Raw genomic sequence first — 23,387 nt, 5'->3', positions numbered from 1 at the left:
TGGGGATGGGAGAGATTAGCACTTTGATACTACTGAAGATGAATGGGTGAAATGAGTTTGATAAGCTGGTGTTTTCCTCAGATAATTGCTTTGAAAGCTCTCTAAAGCCACTCAGATTCTCTCCTCTTTCCTTTTGTTTCAGGACAGGATAGCAGATCATGCTGGCCTATCATAATACTGGACAGGCTGCTAGTGAACAAACAAGTGGATTTATGCCCTATCCCATCACTGAATATTGAACACTAAAATGTAAGCCATAACCTAACCACACTTTCAGACCAGATTCCTGTCTTGGTTAACCAGGCCACTCTTCCAGGCATGCATGCACCTGAACTCAGCTCAACAGAGAAGGGACTGACAGCATTTTTAAGAGGGACTTCCCCTGGGACTTGAACACCTTCCCCTCTTTAACAAGGGCATTTCATCCTTCAGGGAGTGCTAATCGTTGCCCCTTGCTCATGAAGGGACTGGGTGTCAACTCATTGCCAAGAGACCAGCTCCAAACATTCCTCTAAGCTTTCTGAACCCAACGCTGACATCTCTTCCTCCTCCTGGACTGCTATTTCACAGCTACCTCACAGGATCATCCAAAGAGGAACTTTATCTGAAGCTGTAACATGAAAGTTGTCTAGCTCATGTAGACTCCGGGTACATCCATCCCTTTTGAGGCACAGGGCAAATTCTGCTGGAGTTCACAGACTGCTGCCATTTACTGTGCTAACTCATTCCACTAATGAAACTGGAGCCAAGAAGTGTGACCGTATTTTTATTGTCTCATTGATTAAATGAATTTTAAATACAGAATTAAAAATTTGTAAAAAAAAAAGTTATTAAAAGCCAACATCCAGAAGCAGATTGCACATCAGTGACTGTTCAAAATTCATACTTGTTCTTTGGTACAAAGTTTGGGAAAAAAAAAGTATAGCCATCATCTGGAAAGAGATTTTTCTTACATTACCTTTCATATTTGAGAAGTGGTATTTGTCTTGTGAGATTCTCCAAGCCTGTTTTTCACAGCACTGATTCACATTGTTTGGCGTTCAAAAAAAAGACAAAAAATTCTCGTTCATAGAAACAGCAATGTAGCATTCTTCACTTAATACATTAAAAAAAGTTTAGCACGCAACTGGTGGAGAAAAATGCAATGTTTTGTGATTTGTAGAGATGTAATTTAGCTTACAAAGCACCTTTGAACTGGAACAGATTCTTCAGTCTTTCCTACAAACACCTTGGTGAGTTAGGTATTTCTCAGAGAATGACATCTCTGGTGTTTGCCCTTTGCTAAGCTCCAACACTGCAACAAAGTCTTCCAGAAGTGATGAGTGAATAGGTACCTTTGATTTTTAATGCCCAATTTTAAAGCAGCTTTATCTTTTAAGAGATGCAGAGCACCCATCGTAAAGGGCAACAATTTGGCCCTGGTAGGCACAATTTAAAGCCCTATTAAAAAAGTTATCTGAAGAGGTCTTGATTCTGGGGTTCTGGGTTGATTTTTTTTCCCCTCACACCATTACAGGTTCTTAAAAAGATAGCTATGAAGATAGCCCCTTGAATCAGTGCATCTGCAACAACATCTCAACCAAAAAAAGTAGACTAAAATATGCATAATTTCATGACTTCAGCATCACTCATACCATATTCACAGCAGGTTAGAAAGAATACATACTATGGCTCACCTGTTTCTCAAGGATCTTATTTCACCAAGAGAATTTAACCACGCAGACAAACTACAGAATGAAGTGCTCTTACAATACAAATCAGGACTTTGAGAAAATGAATAGGTATAGCCAAACAAAAAGGGGGTGGAGGGGGCACAACAGGGGAGGGAAAGTTCAGACTGCAGTGGAAATGAATTCAGTTAAACATCAGAAATAATACTGGAGAGCTTGTCACTAGTGCAGCTAGGACTTGGCAAATGAAATACTTTGAGTATACACTTGCAGGGCAGCCCTGCTTCTGCCACATGAATAAATATCCAACAGTGTTTAAAAACAGTATAAAAAATGTCAGGGTTTTCAGAAGGTGCATGTTCCACCACCTGTAACTGCATAGTAGGTTCCCTCATGTGAGGTATTTCAGCATCACTGCAAAAGAAAATATTTCTGCACTCCTCTTCCACAAGCAAAGTCTCATTTGAACTGAGGTCAGATGTTGGTTATGTAATAATGCATGGTGCAAGTGCTCCACTCTCCCCCGGACTCTTCAGACCACAGCCACCATGCTCTGCAGGATGAAAACGTGTGGTCGGAGTGGTAAAGGGCTCAATTTAGTACCCACTGTAGGGACCAGACAGATATAGGCACAGACCTCTTATTTGAGCCACTGCACATCATAGGGTTCTTGTTTTGTTTTTAAGTCATATTCACACAGAGCCTTCCAGGTCAGATTACTAATCTCAAATTCACTTCAGAGTATTTCCTTGGTTAACTGTTGATACACAGGTTTTCCAGCAAAATAAACACCTGCATTTTTTTCTTGTGATGAATATATGTTTTTAATTGTAGCCATTAAATGCAAGATGTCAGCTTCGCATCCCATCTGGCCTTTTTGGAAGCATTCCTTTTCATTCTTCAGAGGAAGTAACAGCATCTTATTACTGAAACCCAGGATCACAGCTTCTTCTGGTAACGTGCAACAGTGAATGGTGGATCTTACCAAGAGGATTAGTACCGCTGTAGCATGTAACTGTCTCTCCTCCAAAATGTGGATGTGATCAAAGAACAGCAAATCCAGAAGAAACAAACGTGTTCTACCAACTTCAAGAGATGTTTCTTGTCTTACATTCCATCTTTGTTGTATAATTGCTGTAGCTTTGTTTGCAGGGTGTTTTGGGGTCTTTTATTCTTTTTAAGAATAATCATATCCCTGCAAATTCAGCTGCGTAAGGATAATTGGTGCTGTTTATCAACTCCCCTGTTTACATGTGGGCTATTGTACTCACAGCCAGCTGTCATGGAAGTAGTAAATAAAACTTTTTTCCTTCAAAGACACAAACATTGTCCAGTCTGTAACTATATAGGGAACATCTTCATGGCTTTCTCTTGCCTTCCAAAACCTTCAACCAAAGTTTTTGTTCATGCTCTCTTAGGACATCCGAGGATACGATGGGTTTTGCTTAATTATCCACTCAGCATGTGGATTGATATGATACAAGTCTAAGAGGTAAGTGTCTGGGTCCAGACAACGTTCACCTATTCAGAACAAGAAATTCAGAAAAAAAACATTTCTTATATTTTTAGTCCCATAGTTACTACTTCCCCCCCCCCCAAAGACTGGTTCTTGTCCTCATTGATATCAATGCTACAACCATTCAGAAGTGGTTAGACAAAACTGAAAAAATTCTAGTTCTTTATGTTAAAATGAATGTGTATTTCTTAAAACCACACTAAGGCTGAGCTTCAACTGTGGAAAGGTAATCTCACTTTCATACCCAATAACTTTAGCTCTTGAAAAGCATTTTGAAATGCATTTTGAATTATGCTAGTGATCAAATCCAGTAGCTAGAGCAAGTTGTATTTGATACGATGGATTTTTCCTTCTACACATGCCATTATGAGAAATACTGAGAGAAAAATCAAATCACTCTGGTAGACAATGATCTTCAGAACCAGTTGTAACAGGACATAAGAATTCCTTTCCATTTTCAGACTCCCCAGTCTGTTGTTATATTATTTAAATTTTCTTTCCATCTGATGGCACCACCCTATTGATAGAGGAAAGCTCTGACAGTTGCTGTTTGCTGTTGGTGGGGTTAACCCACAGTTGTTCATTTGTCTTTTAATTTCTGGAGCCCCCTCCAAATCACCTAATCTTTATGACTCCCTCACACTGTAAGTTAGACATAAAAACCGGGTATCAAACTTATTTTTAGTTACCACCCAGACTTACCAATATTGCCTCCCACTTCATACAGGAGCAAGTTTGTGCACTCTGTTGAGTTGTTACTATAGAAAGGAAAAACACACCGAAGTTAACAAAGCTCTGTGAAGGGCAGGTTAGGTAGTTCAGTCATGTTTCTTCCAAAGGAATTGCTCACAGTGCAGAAGTCAGCAATGGTCAAGGAAGCTACAAGGCTGTATAGTACAGCAACCTTGCTGATTCTCCTGAACTATCTGGTTGTTGGAAATGACACCCAAAATTGTGCAAAGAACAAGGTAGATATTCCCTACTTGTATTGAGAAGCACACTTCAAACACTTCAATAGAAAGACAAAAGGCATAAATACCAACTGTCATTGTCAGCATTCCTCTACAGTCAACAGCCTGTGCAAGAGAAGCTCATCTGCAGGAAGACTTCAGAAGCTGTAAGAGCTTGACTGAGATACTAGTTCCCAGCTGACTCATACTCAGCCAACTCCCCATCCACCCTCTTTGAGCTCATGGACACAGTCAGGGGATGCGCTAACATTTCACCTATTGAATACTGCACATGCCTGCAGGGTTAGGGAATTGTGTTGTTCGTTTTGGAGATTACTTCAGCAATTCATCACTGGAGCACAGAAGGGAACTGTAGAGCTTATTTCAGGAAACCGCTTCATGAACCTATACACATTGGAAATATTTGTTCCAGGCAAGTAGCTCACACAGGTGATGCTTTTCTCCAGGAGAGCCAGAGAAGTTTTATTTTGCATGGTCAACATTATTCCACCACTTCCCTTTCTCTCCAGCAAGGCTTTGCGCATACTGTTGTGGTTCATTTGCCTTCAAGCAGATGAGGGAACCACCATCCTCCTGCCAGTCTGAGCACAGTGATGGAATTACCCAGCTGAACTGCTATTTGTCTGCCCCACCCAACACACCATTCCCAAAATCTAGAATGGAAAAGCAGACAGCAGTTTGTAACAGTTCCCTGTTCCATCACATCAGCTGCACCAGAAGACAGAAAACATAATAACTAGACCACCTGCAGTTTATTTTCTCTAAATAAGCAGAGAAAAAGACACTTACCACTTAAGGAGGTTGACTGTGTTAACAATATTCCAGCCATTCTGGCACAAGTTCTTCTGAAACTGCCTCAAGACATCAGCAACTCTGGTTGCATTGTTCAGATGCACCTCTAGTGAATCCTTCAGGAGAAGTGAAGCATGGACTTTCACAACCTTGGAAGGCTGAACAAGAAAAGCAGAAGAAAAAAGAATAAAGCACTTCACAAAAGACTTTGTTATCAGCTAAAACATCAAGTTTCAAACTACATTGGAGAATGTGAAAAATGAAATTTATCCAGCCAGGTGTTCATAGAATGTTTCTTATTCTATGTACTAGAGAATGGAAGCTTATAAAAGCATCAAAGTGAGCATTATAAACAAATCATCTGTGCATCAGTGTTGTGATTGGGGAGAAAAAACACTAGTCTTGATCGGTGTGTGCTGGTGCTCTCTGCTGTTCAAACACAGTACTGGCACTTGCAGGTTTTGATGAAATTGGGATCTGGCAGAATAAATTCAGAAGTGTTTTTCCACTAGCATGATGGACTTCTCTAGAATTCATTTTAAAAAACAGGAATATGGAATAATATAACAACAGGAATAATATTTAGACAACTGAACAGCCTTACACAGACTACTGAATTTTAGAACAAAAGATAATTTCAAGAAGGAAGCACTGAACTATCACTGAACAGAATCTGAGAGCTGTTTTGTCAACTGTTCTCATTAACGCTTTTTTCATGAACCAAGTTTTCAGAATTTTTATGCAGAACAAGGAACCATTCTAAGTGGATCTAAACCAAAGCATGTTTATTTTATAATTCTAGTTCTGCAGAAACAGTGCTACCCACCACTAGGAAGCACTGTTGGCACAAATCTTAAGTATTCAGTCGCATGTTGGGCTGCCTAAATTGTAGTTATTCTTTCTGAAATGCAAGTGCCTTTAAGAGTGACATGCACACATATCCAGATAAATTTTAGGTGCGCATCTCAGTAGCCCAACTGGTACAGAAAGATGGGGGATGTACTGGCTTGTGAGAATACAAACTCTTCTTCAGGTATGCAGATTTAAGCTCTCCATGTGTTATTCCTACCTGCAGGCTTCATTTTGCTCATGTCCTTAGATTATCACAGCATCACCACCACTGCTACGGGATACCTAAAATCCAGCATCGTGTAATGTAACCTACCTGCTACAGACCTACACTCATCAATTAACTGTGGCAATCAAAACAGCAGAATGACTGCAGCTTTGATACTCAAATGGGTCCAATAGCAATATCTGTTTAAAAGTCTCAGCCAGCAACAACACAAGAGGTGAAATAGAGAAATTTCACCTCTCTCCTTCACTTTGTCCTATACAGATCAGCAGCATTACACAGCAAGATGTTTGAAAACCTACTTTCACATTACAGTAGCGGTCTAATTTTTTTTGCTTTAAGTTCACTCAAAGAATTCTGACTCAATCCTAGTAGACATGTCTGTCTAAACACATGGAACACCTAAAGCTATGTAAATTCTGTTCATGTGAGGTTAAATTCAGCATTTCTGCTCCTGGTCTCTTCCCCCTTCTCCTGTAAACATGCAACATCTTAACAGTATTTTGTAGTTTCAGATTTAATCAGTACGCTTGCTGTTAGGGTCAGCTGTTGCCACAATCTGGCTACTAGAGTTTGGGATGGTGCAGATTGTTCTCCCTCTCACTCTGTATAAAGCACTCTTTAGACTTTTTCAAAGTTCTCATGAAAATACTATAATGGGAAAGTATTTGGCACTTGTGAAAGAGACCAGTTCTATCTTACCTCTGCCTGGTTCTTTTCCACCTTGTCTTTATCAGCATGAATCTTCCGCAACAAATTTTTTATCCGTTTGTCACAGAACTGGTACCTTTTACTATTGCTCTCATTGAGTTTCCTCACTTGAGCTACGAGAAAAGAGGAGACCTGAGCAGGGAAGAAGGGAGAAAAAAGGAATTTAAACAAATTAAGCAGAGGTGAGGATGCCATTCAGAAACCCAAACATCACTTTATGAAGCCCCTTCAGCAGATGAAATATCTATATACCTTCAAAACAGGCAATCTTGGAATTCAGACAGAAGCTTTGTCTGGAAACAATCAATTCGTCTGAAATTTCCAAGACTATCCCATTCCCTACCCCAGTTCCATTCAGACCAAGGCACTGCTATATCACACTGCAGAACACCTGTGCAACTTACAGTCCAGAGTAAATCCTGATAGTGGATCATCATCCGCACAACGTCAGCTGCCCCCTCTGCTAGCTGTTTCTCCTTCCCTTCGGGGATCTTGTTTGGCAGGCCTTTGTGCATGAACAGGTTTGGGGCCATGACTGTGGAAACGTTCCAGAGATTCATTTTGTTGTTGTTCTCCCTGGCAACCACTTTGCTGAGAAATTCAAGTAGAGCCTGAGGAGAGGGAAAGAGACTTAATATCTTAACTCCTAATAGGACTCAAGAAACTAGAGTTACAATTGCCGGAGAGATCATCTAATCAGCACCTTTTCCTAGACATTCATGGAAAAAAAAAACAACAAAAAAAACAACAACTCTCTGGTCAGGCAGTACAGCAGCCAAGTTCTAATAATAGCAACAAATAACTACACCAAGCAGGGAGATGGTTTGTCCAGCATTCATGAATAAGAAGAGATAGCACATGTAGGAAATAAGTAAGTTTTATTTCTGGACTGGTGGCAATTTACAAACTCCAGTTGTAAAAGTTACAGAATCCAAAGCCAACCCTCTTTTTCCCCAGGAACTGCCACATCTATTCCTAGATATGGGAAATGAAACCCTTTGGATCTATTTTGCCTCACACCTTCATCACAGCTGATGAATTTCTCCCATATATATTGTCTATGGTGCACTAAGATGAGACCTATACATCTTCCACTCCATAGCGAAGTGCTTTAGTACACTGAAAAGAAAGAACACATTTCTGAAAATGATGTAAAAAATCCTCCTAAGTTGATCCCCAAAAGGCAGACTGTGTTTACAGCTTACATTCACTTCCCAGCCCATAAATTTGCTTATTCCCCTCCATCACAAGTTTCTATACTCAAGTCAATGAAGTAAAACCTCCTAATCATCTGATATGTTATTTACACTCCCCTTTACAAAAGGTGATAAGAGTTCCTTAAACAAAAACATGGAATGAGAACATGTTTTTCCAGTTAAATCAGGAACAAGTAGACTTACCTTTAGCGTGTTTCTGTTAGGCTCAGGCAGGATCAAGATCAGGAGGTTCAGAGCTTGCAGTCTTTGCTTCAGGTCTGGAATATCTAGAAAAGGAAAGACAGGTTCAGGCTTCTGACATCAATCTTTTTAAGAATGGAAACTGTGTTCTCAAGTCACGTAGACTGAGAGCAGGGCTAAGGCAATTCCTTTTTGTAGCATTTGTCATCTGTAAAACAAGGTCTCAAATCCTAGAAGTAAATCAAGCTCACACAGCCTTTATGAAGTGAATCACTTTTGTTCCAGATGACTGATTTTTATTTATTTTTTTATTTTTTTTTGAAGACTTGCTGGTATTATGTGTACTCTAGTAGACCCCACCACCTATTTCTCGTCAAAAAAAAAAAAAAAAAAACGCACACAGTTGGCTCAAAACATTCAAGTCACCTATTAAGGCACAAACCTCAGAATAAGATGCACTGTCTTGCACTGCTGCAGACGGTCCAAGATCATGCACCCTGGCCAGTTGCCACAGCTCAGTCTGCGTGTTCTTTTTCCTTTTTTAATTAGGTTCTCCTAATTCACATAGTAACCTTGCAGCCTCAAATGTAGTAACATAACTTATTCAGGACAGTGTTCCTACACAAAGATTTTGGGTACAACCAAGAACTAGCGACTAAGACATTGAGGCTGATATATAATAGTATACATAACACCCAGCAAACTGCATTTGACCACCTATAGCACGTATTGTGCTCTGCATTCCCAGAAAATCCACGTGCTAACTAGAGAACCTGACAGGAGAGACCAGGACTAGGAAAGGACAAACTAGCAAACTGACACTAAACAGCCAAAAGAGGAACTCACTTTGTACAGCAGCAAATGCAGGAAGATACTCTGCTGTCAGCAGCGGGGCAGGCAGCTCTCTTATGAATCTTTTCAGTAGCCCAGATACATCGTTCTGGTGGACTTCATCCCAGCGGAACAGGCCAGTATAGAAGTCCCTTTCTAGTTTCTGTTCCAGACTCTATAAAAAAAAAGATGGAATTTATTACATGCTTCAGTAAGCAAATGCAATGAAAATTCTATAGCTAAACACTAGGTCAACCCGTCAAGTTGAAAGACCGCAGATACTCTCAACGACAGACATTGCCTGATCGCCCAGTAATGGACACTTCTAATTGTACGGGGAAGGGAGACAAAACAATTCAAATTAGACCTTATTCAGAGACTTGCTTCAGCAACTTGCTCCCTGATCACTACCAATATTTTCAAAGGTAAAGAGCTCATACCTTGATTCTAGTCTGGGACCCAGAAACTCTCAAAATGCCCTCTGTTTCAAGTCCTCTCTTTTCCAAACAAGATAGCAGCTATTAGAAGGGGGAAAAAAAGAAAGCTCTTAGACACAGAAGATGAGCACTAAGCCCTTCCTTATCACAAGCCTCAAAGGCTTCCCGGCTTCGAGGAACAGAAGCATGAATGAAATCAAGAAAACTTACTGCCTGGAGTAACAGAGGGACCTTAGTGTTGGGAAGCAGTTTTTGGTCATTTTCCAGCAGAGTGTTGAGCGGAACTCCGAAGAGTTTTTTCTCTACAATAGAAACATGTTTTAAGTCTGTACCACTGCTAATACAGGTGTCAGGGATACTTCCAGCACTACAGACTAAGACAGCACATTTTATAAGTTCTGGAGAAAATGGGGGGAAAGAAAAAAAACAAAAATCAAGAAAACAACTAACCTGTTGTTTTCAGTTTTGCTGCCTTGTTTCTCTTCAGCTCAAAGCCTAGAACATCACAAAGAGCTGTTAGTTCAATAAGGGCCAGTGTGGGGATCTTCTTCATGTCCTGAGCAGATAGATCTCCAACCCTGGTCACTCCCAGTCTGCCCTTGTGGATTTTAAATTTCTAAAGGAAAACACACATACACAAAAGGTTCAGTACAAGCAACTCTACTGATCCTAGTGATTATCAAGTTCTGTTGCATTTTCATCATTCTTTATCACTAACTAAGCGTTTATGCATTCTCCTGTTTTCAACACTAGGCAAATAACCAAAACTACTACTTCTACTCAAACCGTGGTTCAATAAAGTATTTCCCTTTTTCAGCATCACTCTTCAAATATATTGGAGCTCCTAGTTTTCTAAATTAAAGAAAGCCTGATGCCCATCCTAATCCACGTGAACTTTGTAAGCAGTCCAGTACATTTTCAGAGAAGGAACTGTTAGCATTACAAGCAAGAAAGTCCAGTTATTCTTTTTTTTTTTTTTTTTTTCAGTGGCTACAACCCAGATCCACATCCAAATAGCTACGGATTCTCACACAAGGACTATTTCTTTTGACCCCCCACTACACAGCAGTTATCCTTGCCCACCACTGTAAGGACGATTGCATTACCCATCCAAAAACCCCTGCCTAGTACAGGCCTGTTGCAGCACTATCCATGGAGGACATTTCCAAGAGTTGATCATACAATTAAATCAAATGTCTTGCACCCATCTAGGCAAGAAGAGAAGCTAATTAAGCTCTAACATGAACAATTATTCCTATGCTTACAGTTAGAGCGTTTCCATCCTTTATTCTCCTGGATTCAGACAGGAATGATCCTTTGAGCAGGACAGCTGCTTGCTCTGAGTAGGCAACGTCCATGTTGAACACCTCCTCCTTTCCAGAGTTTCGAACTGTGCAGGAGTAATCCTGGGTTTCTGCTACAGAGGAGAAAACACCTTGAATTTCAGAAAGCTAAAAGGGTGAAGCTTAGAAAACAACTGCATTAAAACTGCCACTTAAGACATGGTTCGAGTCAACTGCTTTTGGAAAAGAGAAAAAGGATCGTATTAGCATTTGAAAACAGTGCTGTCGTAGCACAGTGAGCCTAGCTTAAAGCCTTAACATTACAAATATGAACACCAGGTCAGTAGTAAGACATGAGCATGCCCTTAAATTAAAGGACACAGCTGTGGCTAACTTCTCTTCATGCAACTGTGTATAGGATTTCACTATATGATCTTTGTTGTTTTTTTTTTTTTTAATTGCTTTCTTGAAGATTGAAGGTTATCACCGAGTGCTAATTCCTAACAACACTAGGCCCTTGAAAAGTTTCCCAAATTCAGCAAAATTTGTAAGCTTGCATTTAAAAGTAAAAAAATAAAACACACACAAATAAGGCCTTACCTAATAGTAACAGCTAGTATTGGATATAGAGCTGCTCAAGTTCAGAGTCCAGATTAGCCTAACTTCCCTTTCAGTTCCAGCCCCACTTCAGATCCTACACCCCATTTCCAAACCTACTGAATATTTAAAAATTTCTTCTTACGTTTCTGAACATTTGAAGTCCGTAGATTGTGCCACAACTGATCTGGGGTCGACTCCTCTTTCTCAGCTACTGTCTCCTGAAAAGTAAATCAAAACATTCTTACTTACACAAAGCAGAACAGAAGTCATCATAATGACACCCTGATTTTGGTAGAAAAAACAAAACACCTGACATTGCTTGCTTCTCACTGAGAAAATGCTGCTGAAGGTCAGGACACTAAGAATTATTAAACAAGTAACAACTAGGGGATTTGACAGGCAGGTGAAAAACAGAAAACTTTCACAGATGGCATTTATGACGAATTTCTACACCATGAAAACAAGACTTACTTCCTCATGATCAGCAGCCAATTTCTTTTTTGTTTATATATTGGAGGGCTAACAAACAGCGTACTGAGCAAACTGCCCAAGGATCTAGTCACGCATCAGCACCTAAAAGCTTCCCCTTGCAGTCTTTATAGTAACCTGCCTCTTCAGGTCTAGGAAGAGAAGTGCATCTTTAAAGTATAAAGAGACATTTGGCAGTCAATTTTACTAATGAAAATGTTACTCCTGCTAGAACTAGTCAGAATACAAGAAAGCATATCCTGTTACCAGGAGCTAGCAACTTTCTGAGAACCTGTTCATGACATGGAGTTGTGGACAGATGAATGAAAGCTAAAAGGAACCTGTGCAAAATCATTGCAGATGGACAGAAGTTAATCTGTACAGAAGATGTACTATACTTTTAGAGTAGGCACACAACTGAAGAGCTTAACATTTAAGCAGAAACATCCCATTTAGCATCTGTAACTAATTCACACCAGAATGTTACTTTATCAGATTGGATTTAGTTTCTCAGATTTTCAAGTGCAAATAGAAGAAACCTAGTGGGTGGGCACTTCAGGTTAAGAGCTAAAAATCTTCATTCCCATACAATAGAGCATACAACAGATTTCTATTTAATATGCAAGTTTAAAAACTTTCTGAATTTCAATTGAGGAACTTAAGAAGAACTTGCAGTTCGAATAAAATGTCACTGGAATAAAGAAAACACAAGAGGGCTCCAAATGATATCAGAGCTCCATGAAGCCGCAGTGCTGTAGGTGCTACACAAAGCGTTTCTTCCGGCAGTCTCTAGGAAGATTATAGAACTGCAGGTTCTGTAGTAATTTCTTCTCAGTCCTGCAACCTGGATGCAGAAGTTCTGCAATCTCAGATTCATTTCAGCTTAAAAGATGAAGCCATCTGTTTTGGAAATGGAAGCAGCCCTAGGTGCAGCAAGCTGAGGCTGCTACCACAGTACAACAAAATTTTTCGGGAGATACCACTCAACATACCCCAGAGCCGACCACTCCAAAAATGTCCCGAACATCACGCACAGGATGCTTGTTCTTCCTCCTCCTAGACCGGGAGTAGGTATCTAACCTTCGCTGCACAGCAGCGGCCTGGGTCTTCGTCAGGGTGGAGAGCAGCACCACGTTGTCGTTTTCGGAGGCATGGTCCTTGATGAGGTCTGACAGGCCCGCGTCCTGGAGCCACTCAGCTTCAGCTTCTCCCTCTGCAAGACAATGGACAAGAAAGGGGAGCAAGAAGAGAAAGAAGAGCAATGTGAGTTCTTGAAACATCAGAAAACGGGAAGCCCAAGCCATTCCCTTTCTGGGGTGGCAATGACTGAGAGTCACATCTTTGAAATCCTGCTCCCAGGTAGCTGGCTGAGTACCAGGCTTGAGCCAGACAAAAGACAGCACTTCAGGCAGCTGTAACTGTCCACACGCTCCTTTTTCCTCACCTAGGGTGAGGAGAGAAAGACTACGGAGATGTGTGTGCTACCAGGCCCCTGGTAATATACATGGTGGGCAGAAGGGGCACAACAGTGACTGTATGGCATTAGCATGAGGACGGCAAGAGGAACTGAACCCAGTGGGGGCTTTCACAGTATATGGGAGGAAAGACAACTGTATTTGCTGAAATCTGCCTTCACACCGACTATCCACGCAAAGAGGAGCTGTGGCAGCAGGCACAAGTACACCAGTACAGTAAGTCAGAGCGAACAGCACTGCCTCCCTGGGCACAAAGGGTCCTCTGACGGCATACAAAAGGTCTGTGAGAAACCACACAACGTTTAAAACTGCCCATTTGGCTTTCATACAATTCCCAATCCTTTGGCCATTTCTTTTAATTATTATTTATCCATATGCATGCCTCAGTATCAACTTAAAAAAAATCCAGATACAGATAGTCTGATAGATTCAAATGGATTTTATTTAATACACTTGCAGAATTATTTGCATGCACTATCACTGCTCCTTTACTGTATTGTTTTTAAGTGGATTGCTACCCACACAGACATTAGACAAGAGTATTATTCTTGCTCTGTGCATTCACTTATGGCTGTATCTACTCAAAACACCTCTAAAATTAAAGACCATTCCAGTTCCAAAGTAAAGTGTGACAAGCCTGGAGACAGTAACAGCAGCATTATTCAAACAAGCTCAACTCCATGCCAATCTCCAATACAAAAGTAGCACTTCAAACACGGAAGACAATTTTCCCTTATAGGATGTGCCTTTTGTGCAAGTGGGAAAGTGCCCAGAGCATGGCAGTTACTTGAAATCCAAGGATAAAAGCAGCAATTTAGCAGCTGGCTTCAACTTGAATAGTGTGAACACCAGAGAGTCCTTAGCTTTTCAATTTTAAGTATCACAATCATTCACTGCAGGCAACTCCAGCACAATTCTACCTAAGGTTATACCGGGAAAAGGAAAAAAAAAAAAAAAAAAAACAACAACAAAACGGAACTGACTGAAATGGAATAGTTCATTCCCATTCTTTCTTTCTGATGCAGACTGGTATTTCTTATCTATCACAGTTGCTTAGGCAAAACCTCATTATTGTTGCATCAATAAAAGCCACACAGATCATCTTATGAGATTAAATTGATTATTTTTTTCTGGAGAGATTGCTGTTTTGTCACAGCACCTAAGAATGGAAGGAGCATGCTCCAAAAGCTGAGGAGTTTACTGGAGTCACAGTATCTTTTTGTAAGTTGCATGAAAACAGAGCTCTATTGAGCATTACACCAGAGCAAATAGCAAACTGGCTAGCTCTCCCACATTGATTTTGGGCACTTCTCACGTCCAGTTCTCCAAAAGCTTAGCAGTTAAAAGCATCCCCACTGGCACTGCTCACTTGGTTACAGCTACTCATGCATGTGTAGGGTTGGGACTCAATCACATTTGTGAATTCCGCCTATACAGCTATTTCTCCTACATCCGTGGTTTCACAGAAGCACAGCGTGCAAAAGACTTCTTTATTTTGTCCTTGGGAACTACAGGAAGTTAGAGTATTGCTTGCAAATTTTGAAAATATCCAAATCCAGTCATAACAGGAAACTAATCTAATACACAACACTAAGCAGAAGACCACGAGTCGGACATCCGTTTAAGCCTACTGCTCCATCCGATGCCAAAGCAGTTCAGATGTTAATTTCTCAATTTAATATTTTTGGCCCAATTATGTTTACCAGTAACACAAAGGGAAACAAGTAAAGTAGGTTATTTATGGGAAGAAGAGGAAAATCAGAGAGGAATAGGCCAGAATTGAGAAGTCCACAGCAGTCTGGCTGCAGATTCAAGCCTGGAGAGTTTTTAAACATTTGTCTTGTGAGATCTGGACAAGCAACATTTGGGGAAGGAGGCACAAATGGGAATAAATATGAAAACTAAAGAACACCAGTTGCAAGAACTGACTTGAAACACGAGCTAACCAAAACTAGTATTCATAACAATTATGTTTAGTTTCCAAAAAATTGAATGACAGCTAAACATCCTATGATATCAGACAAACATTATGTACAACTTCCCACTTATTTTTCAGAGGAAGAGAAGAAACAGCCTTTGCAGATGTTTCTTGGAGATGACTGCATGTTATGAGGATACTAACAGATACTTTAGTGCCACCACCACATGCAGTACATACATCTGTTGTACTATGGGCCTTGGAGATAGCTGGAGCAAGTAGCTAGGAAAAAACTACACTACTCCTGTTGGAGAAAAAAAGCCAGTTTTTGCCCCTTTCAACTGTGGGTGAGGCCACAAGCACGAAACCCCAGCACCTTTCTGCTGACCCAGTTCTTCCCCAAGGTTACAGGCTGACCAGCTGTCAGTGGGAGGCCACGAGCAGCCTCCCATTTCGCCACCCCTCATACGGGGCTCATCACCTTCCAACTGGGTCAGCGTTTCTGCGATGCCTTATCTGCACGAAGCCTCCGCGCCGTGATGGTTATCAGCACTTCGTCACCGGCTCCAGACAGGGCTATTACCTGCTGCCCAAGCCCAGCTTCTCTGCCTGTATGCAAACAGCAGCAGTGCCTTCGGCCTGAAGCGGCCCAGCCGCGCGGCCACCTCACCTGGCTCCGGCTGGAGGCTGCAGAGACACAAAGCCAGGAGGCACCAGCCCAGCCTGGCCTCCTGCATTTAGGCCAGCCTCGAGTTTCCCCTCATTATTTACCCTTCGAGCACAAGGCTCGCTGGCTGAACTCCTTCCCAGAAGGCACCCAGAGGCTGAGCACAGCAAAAGCCTCCCTCCCCAGCCTGCCAGGAAGGCTTCGCCACCGGGAGCGTTACTTCAAGTTTGTCTGGTTACAAGTGCTAATTAAGCAGTTAGCTCTTACCTACAAGATTAACGCGCAGCATTACAGGAAACTTTTCTTTGTGTCCCTGCTTACACACAGCAACCAAATTGCCTCTAGCATATCAGTATTTCGGATATCCTAGACAGCCTTTCATCTAATGGCATGCCCTCTTTTCCAGAGTCTCCTCCCTGACGCAGTCAGTTTCTGAGTCACTTTTGTATCTCTTCCAGTTCCAAAACACAAGCTTAAATCTTTGATGCTTGACAGTGGGCCTTGATGTTCAGTGTCTTGCCCATTATGGCCAGCACAGATTATCTTCCTGTCCTACTCTCCAGGGCCCCTTTATGAACCCAGCATAGTTATTTACCCTTCCCAAACATAGCATCACACCAGGACTTTCACTCAAACATTTCTCCATTACACTCATAGATCCTTCTCAGTATCAGGCCAGAACAACAGCTGTAGGCTGTGCAGGCTGCAATCCCATCATCCGGAATGGACACAGGAAATGTGAGAGCCCCAACCATGGAACCGCTTGGTGCTCATCAGTCCTCTGACACCCCAGGATATTTATTTTAACTCTCATGTCAAAAGGCAATCGGTACAGACTCCAATTATTCCAAAATCCTGGATAAAAATCAATGCTTTAGAAGGCCCAACTGAAACACCCCACATGCATAAAGTGATCTTTAAAAGAAAAGAAAATTAAAAGCAGTATCAGAAAAGTCTTGTGTGGATGTACTCTTGTCATACTCAGCGTTCATTACGGTTCCTTGAACAGAAAAATCAGAGGGGGAAAGTCTGCCTTCCACAAAGGCAGCTCTTGTAAAAGCCACTATGATAAAGTCTCAGGACCACTTACACAAACAACCCTTCCTAAATGCTGTTAGCTGTCAAGGCATGCTCACCACACAGCTGGTGCAAAAGGAATGAGGGCACCCACACTTAGTGGTGGCTGCTTTAAAAAGTCTGGAGCCACGAATGTACTTCTCACCCATCTTCAGTCAGCTTTTTTTCAGAAGCTGAAACTAGGTGAGGCCAGCACTCCTCTTCTGCGGGGCATTAACCATCATCCAGTGAAAAAAAAAAAAATAATCTCTAAATAAATATAACTGTGACTTGCCAGGTAACATTCTAACCATATGCCATCATGCTTTTCAACCATTCAGGTACACAAGAAAATTTTCAAAGACGAACATCTTCCTTCCTCCCCTCACTCCCAACATTTTTGGCAACCTACCCTCTTGTGCTTTGACATCTGCAAGGCTGCATTCCTCTTGCTCGGCTTCAGTGCTCTGTTTAATGTTCTCTACTTCCAGCCAAAAACTGTCCATTGACAAGTTGTCCAAAGAATCTACCCTGGAAGTGACGCTCTCTGACAACGGGGATACCAAAGGACTCTTCGGAGGAAGCTGGTTCATTTTGCAAGGGCAATGTCTGGTACTGAGAGAGGAAGAGATAAGGAAGAGAGATTAAGCTACACATATTCAGGTACGGCATTCACAATACATCCTTTTTGATTAATGGCTACAGTAAAAGCCAAACAGAGGTAAGTACTACACTTCCTTTTGTTAGTCTTTGGCAATAACAGACAAGGTTGGGATCAAATCCACCAGAGCAGGGGAAAAAAAAACAAACCCTACTGTCCAAACACGTGAGCAGACACAATATCAGTACAAGTCCTCCTATGCTGTCCCTCCAGCAACCTCCGAGATACCTCCTGCGTTTCCCAGACTTGCTTCCAAGATCCCCCCGTAAGCTTGCTGTTTCACCCTCTAGATCCACAGACAACCAAGACGTTTCAAACTTTGCACACACGTGCTCTGCCTATCTGGCAAGCCCAACGACTCCCAGCCGCAGCAGATGAACCTCTAGAGGCTTGTCCCCTGTATGCAAAATCTGACACAGCTCTGTGCCCTGCAGCTCGGTTCACGCAATAAACAGCTCAGATGTTTGAGGCCCTCTTTTCCTGCCCAGACCAGATTTTTTGGCTGTGAAACAGTGGAAGCGTCCTGGGAAACCCAAACATACAGAATTTTCTTACCACCCTGCTGAGTAATTCATGGACAGCCAAAGTCCTGACTGGCGTTGTTCAGCTAAGCTTTCAACCTCCCTAAAGAAAGCTGTGAGTTTCTCATCGTTTCATAAAGAAATGCCTCTCCTAAAATGAATTTGTTCTTCTCTTCAAAGGGTTGCAAGCCCTTTAAATCCTGCTGTGTATCTTTTTAAAAGACAAAAAGTAGTAGGTGTAAGAGTAGCCTACTTATATAAACACCTCAACAGTTTAACTTCGGAACGCAAAAATCAAGAGGCCGCATGCTATGCCAACTCAGCATGGTTTGAAAAACATTCCAAGAATAGCTGTGAACAGCCACCACTACAAAACACAGCGCAGAATCGCTTCCTAGTCACACGAAAAAAAACAACAGTTGAGTCTTATGCTTTGACAGAACACGACAATGAAACCACCACCAAAATTAAATCAACCTCACAAGTATAGAAGGACTACAGAAGTTACTGATGGCAAAATATCTTGCAAGTTTTAGTTCCCTTCATTCTGGAAAGCCATTACTAGCAGTTCTGGCATGAACTGCTATTCTAAGAAGCATTTCAAGTCTTAAAATAACAAATGTGAAGATCCAAAAACTAGGAGGCACATAGTAGAGGACATTTTGCTCTTATATTTACACATGTACATGCATATTCTGCTTATACTTTTCTAACATGCATGCAGCCAGCCTCTCTCTTCTAAAGGTCAGAACTGAAGCGATAACCATCACTGCAGAACATCTGGAGGCAGCAACAGAGTGGAGAACACGAATAGTCAGTCTTTTGTTTGTTTTACAGGAACACAAAAGTTAAAAATTGAAAAGAGCTATTGCACCACACAGCCCACTTCCAACAAAGGCAGAGGCATTCTGCCTGCTTTGTTATCCATCCACATCTTTTCTCCCTTCCTACTCCTGGATGAACAGACCTGCAGCTGAGATTCCACTTCACAGCATGGAGGAGCACTTAAATATTCAATCTAAGATTTTATTATTGGTTTTTAACCTTCATAGTTCACATCCATTTTTCACAGCTCTCATACAACTACCATCCTAAATCATTATTTTCCTTTTAAACTTTACACTTAAGCTCTTTATCCTGGTGGGTAAAGGTAAAGAGTTAAAATTAAAACCAAGATCAGGAGTTAAAATTTTAGCTGACTTTGCTTACATCAACTCTTCAATACTCCTCTACATCTCTGCATCTCCTCGCATTTGGCTGCCAGCCTTCTCATAAGAGGATTAGGTTTAAACAAAGCCACCCTGCTACCATCAAAAAGCCTATTTCAGTACATCATTGCCATGATGTCCTGTTAGGTTGTTATAGGACAGTCAGAGATCACCACGTGCGACGTGAGTTTAGGAGGAGAATTTCTGATCACTTTGAGGGACGTGCTTTTTGGCCAGCATCACTTCCAGAAGCACCGACGCAGCCAAGTTTGCACTGCAGAGCAGTCTCTCAACACGTAACACCAAACAGGCTGAAGAGCTGCCTTACAAGCTGTCCTAAATTGCTCTGCTGAAGGCACTTAGCAGGCACGTAACTACTCCTCTCGCCATAAGCTGCCGTGGTGGGATCGTGCAGTGCAGTGGATATGTAAGTATCCTTCAGAATCTAAGTTACACAGATCAAAGTAACTCTAGAAGGTACCTCTCCTTCGTGTTCAGCCTCGTTTAGAGCAGGCTTATCTGGAATCCAAATGTCGTCTGTGGATTCACACCGGAACAGCATTTACATCCAGGCTGCAGACGCAGCAGCACCTACCCTAGCACAAGCTCTGCAGCAAGCCTGTGTCACCCGGAGCTATGGCAAACCCTTCTCCACACCTGCCACAGGCCTGCCTGGAAAAAATTTTAAAAGAAAAAAAAAAAAACACACGAACAACAACAGAAAGGCCATATTTTAGGATCTTCAGCTCTTTCAAAGGGTGACTTCACTCAGGTATTCCACACGACTTATCCAGACACCAGCCTCTGAATGCAAGCTTTGTCCATGAGGTACTAGGAGCAGGTGAAGGAATGCCCACCTAAAGCATTAGGGCAGATTCCTGGTGTATGTCTGAGAAGGGTCACAACATCCCTACAGTCCAGATCTTCAGGCTGCACTTCTGCCACGGGCTCTATCGGGTCTACCAGCACCTTCAGCTCCATATCATGACAACATAGCATGGAGCCAGAATGCGGCTTTGTCAGACACCAGGGGAACTGCTGTAAGCACCCACATCCCACTGCAGCTCTTGCTTCTGTACCATCCACCGTTACTTTGCCTCCTTCCACTGGAAGGACATTCAGGTGAGGTAGAAGTCCTTGCATCAATGAGCTCCACTGCTAATCACACTGCATTTCTCCTACAGGAGAGCCATATTCGAACTGCTTGTGGGTTGGACAGCCCAAAAGCCATCTGAACTTTTCTTCTCGACATCCCCACGGCGTGACACACTATGCCTTGGTTCACCAACACACAGCAACCCTGCACAGCATTAGCAGGATCCAATGCCCAGCTCTACAAGTCCTGAGCTCCTGTGGTTGTCCTGAAAGATGGGACAACACCAGAGCTAGTCAGACCTTAAAATTTAGAAAATTCTTTATTCTCTGGTCTGTTTTTTCTTGAACACGCTGCACAACATTTTACAAATCCCACCAGTCAAGTGGAAGGTTAATTTCAGATTCAGTCACCTACCAGATTGTTCTTCCTCATTGCATTCCCAAGTCAGCAGAGGGCAATCCGTGACGTATGAACATAGCAACAGTTTAGATTTCAAGTGTAGATTGTTGGCTGAAAATGTTAATTGCTCAGTTGCAACTGGGCAAAGTGGAATAATCAAGTTCACTCAGATGCACTGTAAGCATTACAAAAAAGCTTAACATCAGTCAGATTTAAAAATTAACCCAACAGAGGAGCGAGCTGGGTAGAAACACCTAGCTAAGGGCAACCACTAAGGAATGACTCTGGGAAGACTGAGCATCCTAACGCCATCTCCTCCTCTTGTCTAGGAGAGCTAATTGCAGTGGGATTCATCCACCTGGCTCACCTACACATTCAGTCTAGCCTGATTTTACAGGATTAATAGCAGTTATGAGAAACAAAACTAGACTGGTGCAGTCCTTTTATGGTTCATTTTCCCATTTCTTCTACAAATCCTCTCTGAGCATTGGTAGCCCTTAAAGGCTGACTGAGTGTTGGTGGCTCACCAGTCCCAGGCTAGGATATGAAACCTCAGAGCAGTGTTTGATCTGTTCCTAGATACTGCCAACACACAGCAAATACATTGTAAACACTCAAGAAACTCTTGGCCCTCTTGAATATCAAAATAAGATAAACAGTGTTGCTTAGCATTTGTTCATTCCAGGGTTGAATCATTCTCATCAGAGACTTTCTCAAAGGATCAGAGCTGCCTGGACTGCTTCACTGCTTGCTCAACATCCTTTCCTCACCTACCAGATGAATAAATGAAGTTCCTTCTTAAGTACTGCAAACAGAACAGAAGGTGGCAAGCGTAAATGAAGAAAATGGAACTCCTTTAGCGCTGTTTCCAGAAGAAATAAGATGAAAGAAAGCAACAAGAACAGAACAATGAAGTTACGTAAGGCACATGCAAGCACCCAGTTTAAGGGCATATCCACAAATGTGGAGCAAGCACAAGGAGACACAGGAAACAAAGAAATAGATTAGGAGGAATCTGAGTTAACCTCAAGAGCAAGCTATGAGCAGCACACTGAGTCGTATCATAGCAATTTGGATCACTAGCACAAAACAAAAGCTCTTTTGAAAGAAGAGAGTTGGAAATTATTTTATCTTGTTGCAATTTTTTGACAGATAAAGATGCTAAGTCAGAGAATAAAAATATGTTAACGTCACAAAACATGTGCACCAGCAACTCACGTCAAGGTCAAAAACAGTCAATGAGTACAAGAACATAAGATTCAAGGAAACAAACCAAGCACGCCTATGCAGGAAAAAAACCCTCTTTAATTTGCTTCCAAGTTCCTATCCCAAGCAAGCAGTTTAAATCCAGCTGAAGAACCAGGAAGATCAGACCATCGCAGTTCCATAACATGACGGATTTTCTCATTTAAGATCAAGTGGTGAGATAAAGGCATCAAGAAATAATAGTCATGAGGATTTTCTCTATTTTTTCCAATACTCCTAAGTCATATATAGATATATCTACATACTTATACCTAAATATAAGTATATATGTTTTACTTAAAGAATTAGAAGTTTACACCTCAGTCATTCTTTCAAACATATCAATGTTAATGTGGTTACAGATCCCTGTTGAAAGACAACAGTCTACTCATCAAAATCTTAGATGAAGCATAACCTTAGGTGATGCACAATTTGGGATTTCATTCAGGCTTGCAAAATTACAAAAAAAAAATAAACCAACATCCAATGCTCAGATAGCAAGTTTAACACCAGAGATGTCATGGACACAAGTTCCATAACTTTTCTATGAACAGAACCAATTCATAGCAAGTCAGCCAAAGGTCTACCTCAAAAGAAAGAGCTAACACAAATCTTCAAGTCCTACTTTAAGGTCTAACTCTTCTTACAATCCCCCAAATTCTGCGCACAGCCTGCAGCACAGCCTGCCAGCTCCCCCTTCCCTCCACCCGTGGAGCAGAAGAGCGGTGCTGATGTCTCCCTTGGGAAAAAGCGAGAAGCACAGGGCTGTTCAAGCTTCTTGGACAAGACCATAAAGACAGACTAATTATCAAATTACTGTGGCAAAGAGGAACAATAACTTACCCAATATACCCCTAGCATGCTTTACTTTCCCTGGCTTAACAACCCAGAGCAGTTTAAGAGCCAGCATCACAGCAATCACAGCAGCAGCCTACCGCTGCTGACGGATCTTTGGATACCCGTAACCATACGGGGTTTGCTCCTACACACGCTGCCATGCAGACTGTCTCAGGGTGTATCCCCTACAAAAAATCACAGTGCCTCTAACCCTCCCTGCCTCGTGTGCCACTGCTGCCTAACACCACTTCTGTTTGTATGAAGGCATTTTATCACAGACTTGGCACCTATGTCGAAGGTCTGTATCTCCAGCATGAGCGAGAAGAGTTAAGGTGTCACTTGTACAGCCTGCTAAGAAGCTTAGGGCTTGTTTGCAGTACCACAGCAATCAGTTCATCAGGACGTGCCATTATGCAAGCGGCTCGGGGAGCAGCGTCACCGATGGCTGTTGTGAAGAAGCCTGTTCTGCAAGCGATAAAGGGGACACGCCACATCACTCCGCATATGTGAAGAGCAGCGCAGACCAGAGCCAGCTTTCCCCCACACCACAGCC

The 23,387-nt window shown here is 41.9% G+C and overlaps 1 protein-coding gene across 9 annotated transcripts in view; it reads right to left on the bottom strand.

Moving 5' to 3' along the window:
* Positions 1 to 753: 753 nt before the first annotated feature.
* The window catches only part of ARHGAP40 (Rho GTPase activating protein 40), a 37,198-nt gene continuing 14,564 nt past the window's right edge, over positions 754 to 23,387 (bottom strand). For 8 of the 9 annotated variants that reach the window (XM_084537821.1, XM_084537824.1, XM_084537820.1 and 5 more), the window contains 14 exons: positions 17,280 to 17,482; positions 12,744 to 12,964; positions 11,426 to 11,501; positions 10,666 to 10,817; positions 9,851 to 10,016; positions 9,611 to 9,702; positions 9,404 to 9,481; positions 8,979 to 9,138; positions 8,136 to 8,218; positions 7,140 to 7,346; positions 6,727 to 6,867; positions 4,947 to 5,107; positions 3,889 to 3,944; positions 754 to 3,191 (listed from right to left, as the gene is read on the bottom strand). In XM_084537821.1, coding sequence (XP_084393947.1) covers positions 3,085 to 3,191; positions 3,889 to 3,944; positions 4,947 to 5,107; positions 6,727 to 6,867; positions 7,140 to 7,346; positions 8,136 to 8,218; positions 8,979 to 9,138; positions 9,404 to 9,481; positions 9,611 to 9,702; positions 9,851 to 10,016; positions 10,666 to 10,817; positions 11,426 to 11,501; positions 12,744 to 12,964; positions 17,280 to 17,460 — 1,881 coding nt within the window. In that variant the 5' untranslated portion in view covers positions 17,461 to 17,482 and the 3' untranslated portion in view covers positions 754 to 3,084. Of the gene's footprint in view, positions 3,192 to 3,888; positions 3,945 to 4,946; positions 5,108 to 6,726; positions 6,868 to 7,139; positions 7,347 to 8,135; positions 8,219 to 8,978; positions 9,139 to 9,403; positions 9,482 to 9,610; positions 9,703 to 9,850; positions 10,017 to 10,665; positions 10,818 to 11,425; positions 11,502 to 12,743; positions 12,965 to 17,279; positions 17,483 to 18,083; positions 18,119 to 23,387 lie in introns of those variants that run through there. The other variant, XM_084537819.1, reaches the window with a different exon arrangement.

Source organism: Aythya ferina (genome assembly GCF_964211825.1).
Source record: "Aythya ferina genome assembly, chromosome: 16".
Lineage (NCBI taxonomy): Eukaryota > Metazoa > Chordata > Aves > Anseriformes > Anatidae > Aythya > Aythya ferina.
Note: the sequence above shows the minus strand (reverse complement) of the source record. Positions and strands in the feature narration are given on the sequence as shown.